The sequence below is a fragment of the Narcine bancroftii genome, chromosome 9 (assembly GCF_036971445.1).
Source record: "Narcine bancroftii isolate sNarBan1 chromosome 9, sNarBan1.hap1, whole genome shotgun sequence".
Taxonomy (NCBI): domain Eukaryota; kingdom Metazoa; phylum Chordata; class Chondrichthyes; order Torpediniformes; family Narcinidae; genus Narcine; species Narcine bancroftii.
The window spans coordinates 58,955,363-58,970,525 of record NC_091477.1 but is presented as its reverse complement, the minus strand read 5'-3'; the positions used below and the strand labels follow the sequence as shown (position 1 = coordinate 58,970,525).

Here is a 15,163-nt window from a genome sequence, read left to right as displayed (position 1 = left end):
ATCTCCCCAACCTCCTCCACCTCCAGGCCCATTGTCTCCTTCATTATTTAATGGCCCTACTTCATTCTCGTCACCCTTCTGTTCTTCACATATGTATAGAACACCTTGGGGTTCTCCTTAATCCTCATGCCAAGGCCTTTGAGCTCCCTTAATTCCTTTCTTAAGCTCCTTCCGGCTACCATGTACTTATCACGAGCCCTTCCTGCTTCCTAAATCTAATATATGCTTCCTTCTTCCTCTTGACTTGTTGTCTCACCAGTTTCGTCAACCACGGTTCCCTTTTCCTACCATCTTTTCCTTGTCCTAGTGGGACAAACCAATCCTAAACCCAGCACCAGTGGTCCCTATACTTCTCCACATTACCTCTGTGCTTTCTCCCTTGAACATCTGTTTCCAATTTACTCGCGCTAGTTCTTGCTTCATCCGATTGTAATTAGCCCTTCCCCAGTTAAACACTTTCCCATTTTGTCTGCTTTTATTCTTTTCATAGCTATGCAGAAGCTCCGAGAGTTGTGGTCACTCTCACCAAAATGCTCTCCCATCAATTGATCCACCACCTGACCAGGTTCATTACCCAGATTAGATCCAGTATATCTTCTCCTCTCATCGGCTGGTCCATATACTGTGTCAGGATTCCTTCTTGAACACGCCTGACAAATTCAGCCCCATCTATCCCTCTTGCAGTCAGGAGGTGCCAGTCAATATTAGAGAATTTGAAATCACCCATAACTACAACCCTGTATTTCCCACACCATTCCAAAATCTGCCTGCTTATCTGGTTCTTGGTGTCCTGAGGGCTATTTGGGGGCCTATGGACGACTCCCAGCACAGTGATAGCTCCCTTCCTGTTTCTGACTTCCACCCACTCAGTCAGTGGACACTCCCTTGGCTGTGTCCTCCCTTTCTGTAGCCGTGTTACTATCCCTGATTAGTAATGCTACTCCCCTCCCCTCTTTCTCACCTCAGATCCTATTCCTTTTAAAACATCTAAACCACGGATCAGCCAATCCTGCCCTTCCACCAGCCTCTTTAATGGCCACATCATAGTTCCACGTACTGATCCATGCTCTAAGTTCATCCCCTTTATTCCTAATGCTCCTAGCATTGAAATAGACACATTTCAACCTTTCCAACTGCCTACATTTATGATTTGTCCTCTGCCTGTCCTTCCTCACAAACTCAGAACACATAGCATCATGCTTTTGTCCTTTTGTCCTATTCTTGCACTCACATTCTGGTTCCTACACCTCTGCCAAACTAGTTTAAACCCACCCCAACATCTCTAGCAAACCTGCCCACCAGGATATTGGTCCCTCTCCAGTTCAGGTGCAGCCTGTCCTTTTTGTACAGGTCAGACATTCCCCAGAAGAGTTCCCAATGATCCACGAATCTGAACCCCTGCTTCCTGCACCAACTCTTCAGCCCTGCATTCACCTTCCTCATATTACTATTCCTACACACACTGGTATGTGGCACAGGCAACAATCCTGAGATGACCACCCTTGAGGTCCTGCTTTTTAACTTCTTACCTAACTCCCTATATTCCCTCTTCAGGACCTCATCCCCACTCCTATTTATGTCATTGGTCCCCACGTGGACCTTGACATCTGGCTGGCTGCTCCCACACCCCTCCAGAATACTGTAAATTTGATCAGAGATATCTCTGACCCTGGCACCTGGGAGGCAACATATCATCCTGGAACTAATAGGTCCACAATCACCATAGGTTTCCTTTTCTTTCCCCCTTCCCTTCTGAGCCGGGGTGGGGCAACCTCTGTGCCAGACGTGACCACCACAACTTGTCCCTGATAGATTGTCCCCCACTCAACAGTATGCTTGTTGTTAGGGGGAATGGCCACAAGGGTCACTCTCCTAACAGTTATCCAGCTACCTGCCTCCTGACTTTGGGGGTGGATGTCTCCCTGATCCTCCTCTCTATTACTGCCTCTGCCTCACAAATAATCCGGAGTTCATCCAGCTCCAGCTCACTAACTCGATCACCCAGGAGCTGCAGCTGGATGCACCTCTTACAGGTGTAGCCATCAGGGACAATTGTTCTGTCCCAGATTCCCCACATGCTGCATTCAGAGCACTCCACTGCCCTGGCTGCCCTAGAATTAAAATAATTCTTCCTTATTTAAATACAAATATCTTATTTGGCCTTACCTCACTGGATTAAAGATTAAAGATCCTCAGCCTCTGCTCGCCAAAGCCTTATGAGCCAAAGCCTCTTTCCCACTTCTACACTGGGCCACTCACATCCTTGCCATTCTCCATATTATTAATCAGTGCTGGGTGATTCCTGCTCTTTCGCTTCTAATTAACACTATGTACTTCATACAGAATGCAAAATATAGATTGGAACTCATTTTGACAGTCATCTAGTCTCTCCAAAACTATCCCTGCCCCAATAACTGCTTCTCAAAAATTCAATGTCACATCTCCAGCTACTGTTTGCTCCACAGCATCCACCCCTCCCACTGCACACCCCTCCACCTGCACACCCACCACAGAGAGCAATAATTGTGAGTGAGTAGTGTCACACCAACAATCTTGTGCTCAACATTAGCAAAACCAAGGAGATGATTTTGGACTTCAGGAGGAAGTCAGGGAACATAACCCACTCCTCATCGGTGGCTCAGTAGTGGAGAGGGTCAACAACTTCCAATTCCTGGGTGTCAACATCTCTGAACATCTGTCATGGAGCCACCACGTCGGTGCAATCACAAAGAAGGTTCGCCAGTGCCTATACTTTGTGAGGTATCTGAGGAGATTCTGTATGCCACCAAAGACTCTTGTAAACCTCTACAGGCATTCTGGCTGGTTGCATCACTGCTTGGTACAGAGGCGTGAAATCTCAGGATGAGAAGAAAATCCAGAGGGTTGTTAACTCAGCCTTTGACATTGACTTCACTCCATTGAGGACAGCTACATGAGGTGGTGTCTTAAAAAAGCAACCTCTATCCTCAAAGGCCCCCATCACCCAGGCCATACCCTCTTAACTCTGCTACCATCAGGGAAAAAGGGACAGGAGTCTAAAGACAAGCACTCAGCGGCACAAGGACAGCTTCTTCCCCGCTGCCATCAGATTCCTGAATAATCAATGAACCAAAGACACTGCCTTATTTTACGTGCAGTATTATTTTAAAATTTTTATATTTACTATTGTAAGATGGTTTATAATATGTATGTTTGCACAATGATGATCTGCAAAACACCAACTTTCATGATTTGCTCATGACAATAAATTCTGATTCTGATTCTGAATAATGTTAAGGCGATCTTGTGATTAAGCCAGTCAGGACCTTTCATTCCCATTAGACTCTCCCATCATTCTGTAAGTATCAGAAAACCTGTTAATTCTCAGCAAAAACAAAGGAGATATTTGTTTGTTTGTTTGAATACAAAAATCATGTTAATGCAAGTGTAATAAGACTTGCAAAGAAATTGTGAACTATCAAAAATCAAAGTTGTAACAATCTGAATGGAACAGAATGTGTGTTGGCTAACTAATTGGCACCTGATGGTCCTGGCATATAATCTGGTGGCTGAAGTTATCTTTCTGTAAATTTTCCATTTTCCAGGATTTATCACGGCACGGTGAAATATCAGTTTAGAGGTACAGCACAGTAACAAGCCCTTCCACCAACCCACGTGACCAATTGACCTACTAATCCCACACATCCTTGGAATAGGAGAGGAAACCAAAATACCCGGAGGAAACCTATGCAGACACGTGGCGAACATACAAACTCTTGCCAGACAACACCAGATGCGAACCTGGGTTGCTGGCACTATAATAGCGTTATGCTAGCTGCTATGCTAACCAGTAAATGAAAGCCAAAAGAATGCAAGTGCTGGGGATCTGAAATAGGAAAACATTCAGCAAGCAAGGGGGAGAAGTGTTTCTCTCTCCACGGATGCTGATGAGCTGCTGAGTCTTTGCAGCTTTTTCTGGTTTTATATACGTGAAAGAACAGGTTGAGGGTGATGATTTTTAGGGTTTCGTTTCTTAGGCCTCCACCTGAAGATGTTCACAAATTTCTGAGATTACCCAAGCTTTATCAATGACAGCAGATGCTGCTATACTACCTGATGGGGCCTGCCAATCTCAAGAGTCGGGACTGGCTAAATACCAAAGACCCGAGTTATGAATATTCTGTCAAATAAATCTCATCTTACATGGGTGGCATAATCGATGATGGATCATAGAGCACCCATTGCTCCTGATGGTTCAGTTGGCCTTCGGTTTATTTTGCCTTAGAGGTGGACACACTTCTACTTACGTGTTCAAAGAAGGCTTCTCATACAACTTGCATTGAGATTCAAGCTTACTCCAAACACAGTAGGGATCCTGGGCAGAGATACAGTTGTAACATGTCTTGTACTGATCACAATCTGCCACTGCAAGCTGGGTAACTTCATTAGGAGAACCAACATAGAGAAATCCCTGGGCAAGAATAAAGAGAACACACAACATAAGTAGAAACAGAAAATGCAGGCAATGCTTGGCAGGTCAGGCTGAAAACTATTTCAAAGGCAATCTGCTGAGCCAACCACCATCTCTTATCGTGGGACCTATTATTTTATTTAAGCTGTGAACTGTGCACCCCTGATGATATTGACTTTGGTTCAATTCTATGACCTGCTCTTATGAGCCTGAAAACAAGTCTTTGAACCTTTTCATCGACTGTATGGCATCACAGTTAAGTTGATCGTCATCCCAACCAATGTCCACCATACAATAATATGCAGCAAGAAGCCTGGGATTCCTTTCCACCACCTCTCTCTCCCGCAATCTCCATTTCAGACTGCCGGAACCGAGTGCAAATAGTTGTGTTTTTGCATTTCATTCTTGGTATGCGGGCGATGCTCGGACGCTGAGAATTTGTTGCCCATTCACAATTATACCAGTTAAGATATGGTGGCCCTCTTGAAACATGGTCACCCATCTGGTGAAAGTGCATTCATAGTGCTTTAGGGTTGAAAGTTCCAGCACCAATGAATGAAATCAAGATGGTTGCAGGGAACTTGAAAATGATAGCTGTAACCCCAAGGAACTGTGGCCTCAGAGGAGATGAACGAAAGGAAATATTGTACAATAGACAATCATAATCTTATTTGTAGAGATTGAGAATTCCATTGTTTTAATATAATTATGTTCTAAGGATATTCTTAATTAAAGCCATGTGGAAGTACACCAGAATATACAAAGATTATTCAGTTCCATTTGGTTTATTCTTATGTCTAGTTGAGTGCAGTTGTTTTTAAAGGTCTCATTTGTGCTAAATTGGCCACCATCAACCTTTGCTGCTTCTTTCACCAGCAAGTGAAGGACATGCAATGAACTTGCTCTTCCTACTCAAGTGAAAATGATCAAAGGTTGGGCCAATCCTCAAAGCATGTGAAGGAACGATGTTATGGGCATAGAGGACCCTAAAACCCAGCGGCAATACAAATTCACCAAGACAAATGGTGACTTAAACAAAAGTTACTTTTAATTTGCTTTAAACATAAAAAGAGGATCACTTTATCTTATTATTATTGACTTCACTAACCTAACTTAAGCCCCTTCTAATTTTAAATGCATGTGTATGTAAAGTGTATAAGTTCAGAAAAGTTCTTTGATTTATCATCCATAGAATTTAACATTTATGAATTTTCACCAGGCTCTGGTGCTTAAATGATTATTGCTCAGGAAGGTTCTTGTTGGTTTCAGAGGATGATTTGTTGCTTTTTGGACACAAACTAATTTACTTCCATCAGTTACTTCAAGAAACTGAAGAAACTTTCCCCATCACGGTTTTCCAAATGATAACCTCTTCTACTGCAGGACACCACAGAGTTCCTTTTGTTTCCCTTATTTCAGGTGAAACATTCTAGCCAGCCATTTCCTCTTGTAAGGACCACAGGGGTTTCAACAGGCTGAACTCACAACCTGTCTTCAAAATGGGGTTTCAAGAAGCTGCAAGCTTGTCATGACTGTAGAAACCAGTTCTCTCTCTCTTAGAGAAAGCTTGTTTGGTCTCCTCTCTCTCTCTCTCTCTCTCTCTCTCTCTCTCTCTCTGATAACAAAATCACATGACTGTCTTAGAACAACAAACTGCATCCAGACAGATTGCGGCACCGGACCCAAACTTCTGAGTCCGTTCATCTGTTGCTTTCAAAACAATAATCCATTTACATCTGCTTTTGAAAATATTTAGTAAAGCAGTCTCATTGTTTCATTGTCTTTGCAAAGGTTCTCAGTGCCTGCATGACTCACTTTCAGCAAAGCTCTTGCATTTTAAATGAGATCTGTTTTGTGAAGTGTTTGTGACCTACATTCTAAACCCCCACAATCTATCACCTTTACAATATATACAATTATAAAGTATAATGTAATCTGTCACAATGGGAGAACATGAGTCACAATAAATTAACAAAGGGTTTCCTTCCTGCACCCTCCAGATTCAGAAAGGCCAGTAGAACCTGAACCTCATACCTGATAATGTAGGAGATTCAGAATGGGTTGAACACCTTTGAATAATTTTTTCTCCTCTATGATGTGACTGCTGGAACCAATCAGTACAGCTTTGTGTAATTGGCCATCAACTACAGGAGATAAAATAAGGCATAGTTTATTAAATCTGAAGAGTAGGGTTGGAAAGGAGACAAAAGATCACCTGATCACATGCACAACTAGGCAGCTTCAGAGCTCACCCTCAGACATTTCAGTGGGAACTTACTGCCCATCTGTGTTAACCTACAGCGATATTGGCAGTTCTTCCTGAAACATTGTCACCCATAAAGAACAAGTGCATCCATGGAGCAGCTTGAAGTTGTTTGAAGTTTCAGCAACAATGATGGAATGGTAAGAAGTTTGGATGGCTTATAACCTGAAGGGAACTCCTTCTGTAAAGCCTCTCCTCTGTTATGTAGCTCAGTGATTCCGGTGATGCCCACCTGATCACAAGAGCATTTCCAGCAAAAAGTCCTAGCCCCAACATACAATGTCTCTCACCACTAGTGCCCATAGACATAAGGCCACTTTCATATTGTCAAAGCTCATTCAAATTCTCCTGCCTCTATTCTATCCCCTACCATGTCCCAGTCATCATTTCTCCCCTCATAGACCGACACTGAAATTTAGGAATGGGGAGCCAATTTAGAATTCTAACTGTGTATTCAAATCCTCTTTTGATGTCTCCCTTCACATTCATTTAACTTCTCTCCCATTAACACTATCATCTCTCTCTTGACCTTCTTGACCAGAGGGTCAGTTTTGTGGTGTCTGATGTGTCTTCAGAGCAGCACCGGGCCAGGGTTCGTCAGTCAGGATGGTAGTGTGGTGCCGATTTCCTGGGGAAGGAAAAGAGCCTTTCATGCGGTGTTGTGTTTGCAGCCATAAAGAGAAGGAACTAAGTGGCATGGAGTGCGTCGGGGAGGGCGTCTTGCCACCAAGAGGTGAGTAGTCCTCTTGATTTAAGGGCTAAGAGAACTGCCCTCCAAATGGTGACATTTTCCCTCTTGACCTGTCCGTTCTCCCGGGCGTTAAATCCCATGATCCTGCTCGTGGCTATGCTCTTGGCCAACAGGTACTGGCACAGCTCCTCGCTCATAAAGTAGGACCCCCGGTCACTATGGATATAGCAGGGGTACCCAAACAGAGCGAATATACTACAAAGCATCTTTATGAGGGTTGCTGTGTGTCATTTCTGGGCAGGGGATGGCGAAGGGGAAGCCAGAGTATTTGTCCAGGATGTTCAGGAAGTACACATTCCTGTTGGTGGATGGGAGGGGTCACTTAAAGTCCATGCTCAGCCACTCGAAGGGGTGGGAAGTTTTGATAAGGTGGGTTTTGTCTGCTGGTAGAACTGGGGTTTGTACTTTTTTTTTTTCCTGATATCTTTGACCGAGTTGGGGAGGTTGTAGGCTCTTACAAAGTGCTAGAGCCTGGAGACTCCGGGGTGGCAGAGGTTGTTGTGTAGGACTTGGAGACGATCCAGCTGCATGTTGAGCTTCCTGGGTTAGTACAAGATCTCGTAGTTGTAGGTGGACAGTTCAATTCTCCACCTCAGGATCTTGTCATTCTTCAGTTTTCCCTGCTGTTTGTTGTTAAATATAAACGCGACTGCATGTTGGTCAGTCACCAGGTGAACGGTTTCCTGGCCAGGTGGTGCCTCTAATAGTGCACAGCTTTCACTAAGGCTTGGGCCTCCTTCTCAACAGCCGAATGCCAGAGCTCAGGGCCCTGGAGGGTTCTGGAAAAGGATGCCATGGGCCTGCCTGCCTGGTTGAATGTGGCAGCCAGGGTGAGGTCAGACGCATCACTCTCCACTTGGAAGTCATTCATCTACATCATACATTGCCCCCTTGGTAACGTCGCCCTTGATGCCAAGGGGGAAGTTGGCAGATTTCACCAGGGGGCAGGTTTTGTCTGCTTAATTGGGGACCCACTGGGCATAATAGGAAAAGAAGCCCAAGCACCTTTTCAGGGCTTTGAGGGACTGGGGTAATGGGAGTTTCCACATGCAATCTGGGACTGGTGCACTTCTTTCAGTTTTAAGTCACCTGGAGGTTGGCATCATGGTCCTGTTGGTTCTGGCCGCAGATGGTCACATTGTCCAGGTAAATGAACACAAAGTCCAGGTCTTTTCCAACTGCGTCCATGAGGCGCTGGAATGTTTGGGCCATGTTCTTTAGACTGAAGGGCATACGCAGGAACTCGAAAAGGCCAGAAGGTGTGATAATGGCCGTCTTACCCACGTCGTCTGGATGCACCGGGATCTGATGGTATCCCCACACGAGGTCCACTTTGGCGAAGACCCATGTGCTGTGGAGGTTGGTGGAGTAGTCCTGTACGGGGCATTGAATACCTATCTGGGGTGGTTGCGTCGTTCAAATGACAGTAGTCCCAGCATGGTCTCCAGCCCCCGAACGATTTCAGGATCATATGGAGCGGCGATGCCCAGGCGCTGTCTGAGTATTGGATGATTCCCAGTTCCTGGAGCCTGGAGAACTCCTCCTTTTCCTGCTGAAGCTTCTCAGGCGGCAGCCGTCTGGGTCTAGCATGCAGCGGAGCCCCTGTGTGGTGATGTGGTGGAAGACCGCATGCTGGGGCAGGGCGGCATTGAACCGAGGCTCTAAGATGGCGGGGAATTTGTGTAGGATCTCATCGAACTCATCCCTGGCAGCGGCTATGGTGGCGATTTTGGGCCTGCGAGCTTCTGCTGTGTCCAGTCGGGTGGAGTGGAATGTTCAGGTGTTGACCAGCCTTTTGCCCTTCACGTCAACCAGTAGGACATGAGCTCTGAGGAAGTCGGTCCCGAACAGCGCAGTGCCCACGGAGGATAAGACGAACCTCCAGTGGAACTTCTCCTTCCTGATCTGGATCTGTGCCCTGCGGGTGCCTTAGGTCCTGATGGTAGAGCTGTTGGCTGCCTCCAGGCTCGGACCTCGAGATCGGGTGTGAGTCTCTAATGCTGTGAGGGGAAGGACACTAAGCTCAGTCCCTGTGTCCACCAGGAATCAATGGCCAGTGGATCTGTCCATCACATGAAGGAGGGTGTTTGTGTGGCCAGCCGTCGCAGCCATCAACTGCGGCTGACCTGGTCATTTCCCTGAAACCTGCAGGGCTGGCGGCATTTACGGGCTTGCGCTCCCCAGCGCTGGTGGTAGAAACATCAGGTCGACTGGCCCTCCTCTGGCTTGGTCTTGGGAGCAGCTTGTGGTCAGTTGGTTCCTGGTCATGCCACCTGGCTAAGGGCTGCCTCGTTCTCCCTCTTCGTGCACCAGAGGGCATCCGCACAGGTTGCTGCTCTCCTAGGGTTCAAGAAGTCTTCATCTGTGAGGAGCAGCTGGATGTCTTCCGGCATCTGTTCCAGGAATATCTGGCGGAAGAGAAAACAAGGCTTGTGGTCTTCCGCCAGGGCCAGCATTTCGTCCATCAGCGCCGATGGACTACGGTCCCCAAGCCCATCTAGGTGAAGGAGCCTGGAAGCCCATTGCTGGGGAATTAGCCTGAAAGTTCCAAGCAGCAGGTCTTTGAGGGAAGTGTACTTGCCCATAGCTGGGGGGTCGTGGATAATGTCATCCACCCTCGCTGCCATATCTTGGTCCAGAACACTCACGACATGATAGAACATCATGGCATCTGAGGAGATGTTGTGGAGTTGAAATTGTGCTTCCGCCTGCCCGAACTACATTCTGGGTCGGTGGGTCCAAAAGGGGGGAAGCTCTGCTGAATCCATGGTGTTTTGGGTCCAGAAAAATGTCTGGACTCATCAGGGTCTCCACTGTGGTGGTGTGAGCAGTGGAAGAAACACAGCCCACACGTTGAGGGTCATTAATGACAGTTTGATTCAAATTCAACGCGCCCCTATAAGGGCAGGATGAGCTCAGTCACCTGATGCATTGTGACATCATAATCGCTGCCCAGGGTGCACGCTGGAAGGGATGCTGGAGTCAGAGAGAAACCTCTGATGACGGCATTTCCCCATGTCTGCCCCTTCACGTGGCGATACAGGTGGGGCTGGTTCGCAATGAGGATGTGCACCGCCACACACCATCTGTTATACCAGTAGGGTGAAGCCAATCTAAAGTCATAACCAATAGCAAGTAGTCAGCGTAATACATTACATCACTACATTCACCCCCACCCTTATAATTAACCAATTTTAAGTAATATAAGAAAAAAAACAGGTAAGAAAAAGGGTTCAAAGCACTACAGAAGAAGAGAAAATCAGCAGCAGGTTTGAAAAAAAAAATGTGAGAAATGCAGCAATTAAAATTTATCATAAGGAAGCCACTAATGTGGCCTTGAGACTCTTGAGACCGACACAAAACAACTGGAGAGGACTCCTGTAAGCTTACAGGAGAAGCTGCTTTTTCGGCAGATAAGAAGTGATTGGTAGCAGTGTTAGGTCTGCTTTGTTCATGAATGAGTGAGACAAACACCAGGCTGAGTCGAAATCAGGGTTCTTTGTTCTTTATTACCGGATTGTAACACTTGCGACTAACCACGTTAGTCGGAGAATGCATTCTGCCGTTATCAGCAAAATGGTGATTTTTTATACCCTTGGATATGTGCTTAGAACATCATCATATCATTACTTGTCCAATGACTAAAACTGTTGCTATCCTTTCCCTGCTAGCTTCCTGCCTCTCAATCCATCAATGTCTCTCTTATCTTGTAAGTACAAGGATGCATTCACATCTTGTTACAGCCCTGTACATTCCCATCTCATGATGTTTTACCTAACAGGAGTACAAGGACACCTCCCCTTCTTGTTACAGCCCTGTACAGGGTAACTCCCTACACATTCCCATCTCATGATGTTTTACCTTACAGCAGGTGTCATTTGGGGTAAGTCTCTGTGTGTTACAGACTGAATTTCAGGGACAGAGACCTGCTGTTCTAGGGAGGGCAAAGGAAGATTAGTGGTAATGGGAAAAAGGTTAGAAGCTGCAGGCAGAACCCCTGGCGAAGCAACCCCTGGCGAAGCAAGATCCCTAAGGGATACAGTCTCCCATCAGGAAAATAAATTTGAGCATATTGTGGGTTAGCATGGAGCAGTTGTACACATGCGACTAATGCTCCATCTTGCTCTGTCTAATATGCTTTCTCAGTAAAACCTCTCCAGGTCTAGAAAACCAGACTGGCAAGGTCGATCCAATCTTTGACTTTCTGGGAAAAGAAAACAAATGCTGATGAGGCAAAGTAAGGTATGGATAGAGTTCACAGCTTCAGGTAACAGCGGCTGGTGGGGAGACCCTTAGATTTGAGTGCCATGGTAACAGCTTTCCAGATTGTACCATTGCTGCATTCAACTTGCCCATTTACCTTCACTTTCATCGTGGATGGCTGCAGATTGTAGGATTTATCTTGGTTTACCTTCATGGAAGCCAGGATTAGATCTCCTTGTGGCAGTGGCATGTAGGGCCTCACCTCGACACTGGTCGATCCGCTGGATGATTCAGAAGAAGTCAAAGTCGAGCTGGATGAATTGTTGACTCTCCAGCTCAGCATCGTGGCATTATAACTACGACCTTGCTTAGTATCAGCGCTTGAGCGCTTCTTCTTCTTACTCCTCTGCTCGCTACGAGTGCCAGATGTCAACTCTAGCTCGGCTAGCTCCGGCCCAATGGCCGGAGACAGTGAGTCTTCAAGGGCGTTCCAGAATGGCAAAGACATGCTGGCCAACGCCACCCTCCTGATACACTCCAGGCCAGAGGCAAGTACTGACAGTCGATGCCTCCGGCACAGTGGTAGGAGGCATAATGGAACAGCTCATTAAAGGCCAGTGGTAACCCCTGGCCTTTTTCAGCAGACATCTCTAACCCCAGAGCTCAAACACAGTGCTTTTGACCAAGAGCTATTGGCATGGTACCTGGCGGTAAGACATTTCTGTTACTTTTTGGATGGATGGCAATTCAAGGTTTTCACCGATCACAAATTGCTGACCTTTGCCTTCCATAAGATATTGGAGCTGTGATCGGCCCAACAACAGAGACACTTGTTGTTTGTGTCCGAATTTACCATGGACATACAGCACGTAGTGGGGAAAAGCAATGTGGTAGCCAACGTTCTGTCATACCCCGCAATAAAGTTGGTATGTGCCATCCCAGGGAGTCAACTATGTGGCCCTCACTAAGGCACAGCAGCAGGACCCTGAGATCCCTACCTATAAGACAGCCATCTCCAGTCTCAGGGTGGAAGACTTCCTCGTTGGCTCAGGTAACCTGACACTCATGTGTGACGTCTCCACCTCTCCAGTTTTCGACCCCATACACAACGTGGCACATCTGGCCATATGGTGTCAAGATGGTGGCTAGCCGATTTATCTGACATGGCATCCAGAAGCATATCAGCCAGTGAGCCAAGACCTGCATGTACTGCCAGTCTTCAAGAGTGCACACTCACACGAAGGCGCCCAGACAGACTTCTGAACCAGCACGGCGCAGGTTCAGCCATGTACATATCAATAAAATGGGGCCACTACCAGTTTCCTGTGGGGTGAGATACCTACTTACCATGGTTGACTGCTCCATGAAATGGCCTGAGGCAGTCCCGCTGGCTGATGTCACCACAGAAACCTGCACCAGTCACTCATCGACACGGGGGTGTCCAGATTCCAGAGCACCTAACCTCAGACAGGGGGATACAATTTACTTCTGGGCATTGGGCAGCACTGGCTAACTTTCTGGGGACACAGCTCCACCACACCACAGCATATCACCCTCAGGCCAATGGGTTGGAGGAGCAGTTTCACAGGCACCTCAAGGCAGCCTTGATGGCTCGGCTCAAGGGTCCCAACTGAGTGGATGAACTGCCTTGGGTCCTGCTGGAGATTTGCAGTACGCTGAAGGAAGACTTCAATGTCTCGGTGGTGGAGATGGTCTACAGGCCACCTTCAGTCACACTAGGTGAGTTCCTGGCCCCTGACAAACACCTGGAAGATTCCATGGCAACCCTTGAGAACTTGCGGTGAAAAATGGGGTCCCTAGTCCCGCAACAACCCCCATCACATGGCCAGCCAAAACATATAATCCCCTGGGACAAAGACTTATCAATATGTGTTTGCATGAAGGGACACACACTGCCGCCCCTACAACAACCCTATAAGGGGCCCTACAGGGTCACCAGGGAGAAGGGCTCCATCTTCATCCTCAACATCGGCAGTACGAAAGAGACTTTTACTGTCGACCGCCTGAAACCAGCATATCCGGACTGCGACCAGCCAGTCTCCACTCCTCCCCTGCGACGCAGGGGCAGACTGCCCAAGTCAATGGACAACTGTCCGATCACCGGTTCTTGGGAGGGGGGGTGGAGTCACATAGCAGCCCAAACTTGGAGATGTGGATCAGCCCACAAATTGGCTGATGAACAGAGCAATTGCATGGACCTGGGGGTGACACTGGTCTTCATCCCAGGTGAGCTCCCGCATGGCGGGTAAACGAAGAACTCTGGCAGGATCGCCGGCCAATCCTGGGCCGGAGCTCTGACGACGTGGGGCCCTAATGTCAGTGCCTACAACCCATATAAACGTGACAGCCAGTGCAATAAACCAGTCTCGACTTCAAGGCTTTAGTGTGTGAACGCTACAGGCTCACAATTGTTCAAGACTATCAAGTCATGAGCTGGGTTATTGAAAACTCTGTCAATTAGGTATACATTTCCTTCCTGAATTCATTCTCAATGACAAACAGTAACACTCATGCTGTTACCACTGCTTTGGTCTTGGTGAAGAATCAGTCTGGTACTTCTTTTATCATCAGTTCCCATCCACAGGAAAATCAAAATTAGGAATACGCAAAAATAATCAACAAGACCTTATGATTGCAGAATTCCAACACCAGCTACAAACTTTACTTTGTTAGGTTATCAGGAAATTACCAACAGTTGTTTCCCCAGCTGTTTCCAGCACCAATCACTAAAACAAAACCTCGTTTCTCTGAGAGCCAAGTGCACTTACTCGTTCCCAGGAAGAGAACATCATAAGATCCATCCAGTGAGCTCACTTGCACTGTTATGATCTTGGAATACTGTGCATTTTTGGTCATCAGCCTTGGCTGATCATTGAGTGGACGGACAGCTTCATGCATAAGAGGGTGACTTCGGCTGAAGCTCAGGACATCATCAGGTAACAGCAGTGAGCTCTCGATCGAATGGTTCCTATGCCAGTTTGTGATACACTGCAACAAAATGACAACAGAGTACATCTATTAATGTTACATTTGGCCCTTTCTCCAATTTTGTCTCATTACCTCGAGGGTGCACAGACAGTGGTATCATCCTAGAGCGGTAGACATTGAAAAGTTGAATAGTGTATTGTCGTGTTTACCAAAATGCAGTTAAACGTTTTACTTTGTGTGATCCCAAGCATGTCAACCCATTCTTAATTAAAACATTTAATTCAATAATAAAATCAAATCACAGCATATGGTGCTGTGAGAACAAAATGCAAAGTACAGAGAAAAGTGCTGTTAAAACAGTGCAAGGACATCATTTCTTTCCAGTGAGAGGATCATTTAAGGGTCTGATAACCTTCTTTGTGCAGGTTACCTGTTGCTATGCCATTTACATGGGTATAAACCCACATAGGTGTCATTGTTCATGTACACATTTACACCTGAATGCATTCATGCATACAGGTCACCTTTACGGATAAATCCTAACTAA

General features: G+C 46.5%; 1 protein-coding gene across 3 annotated transcripts in view; it reads right to left on the bottom strand.

Annotated features, from left to right (window-relative positions):
* LOC138743683 (semaphorin-4B-like) overlaps positions 1-15,163 on the bottom strand; it is a 98,831-nt gene that overhangs the window by 15,314 nt on the left and 68,354 nt on the right. For all 3 annotated transcript variants that reach the window (XM_069899269.1, XM_069899270.1, XM_069899271.1), the window contains exons 10-12: positions 14,457-14,676; positions 6,485-6,594; positions 4,287-4,450 (exon numbers count right to left, since the gene is read on the bottom strand). In XM_069899269.1, coding sequence (XP_069755370.1) covers positions 4,287-4,450; positions 6,485-6,594; positions 14,457-14,676 — 494 coding nt within the window. The remainder of the gene's footprint in view (positions 1-4,286; positions 4,451-6,484; positions 6,595-14,456; positions 14,677-15,163) is intronic.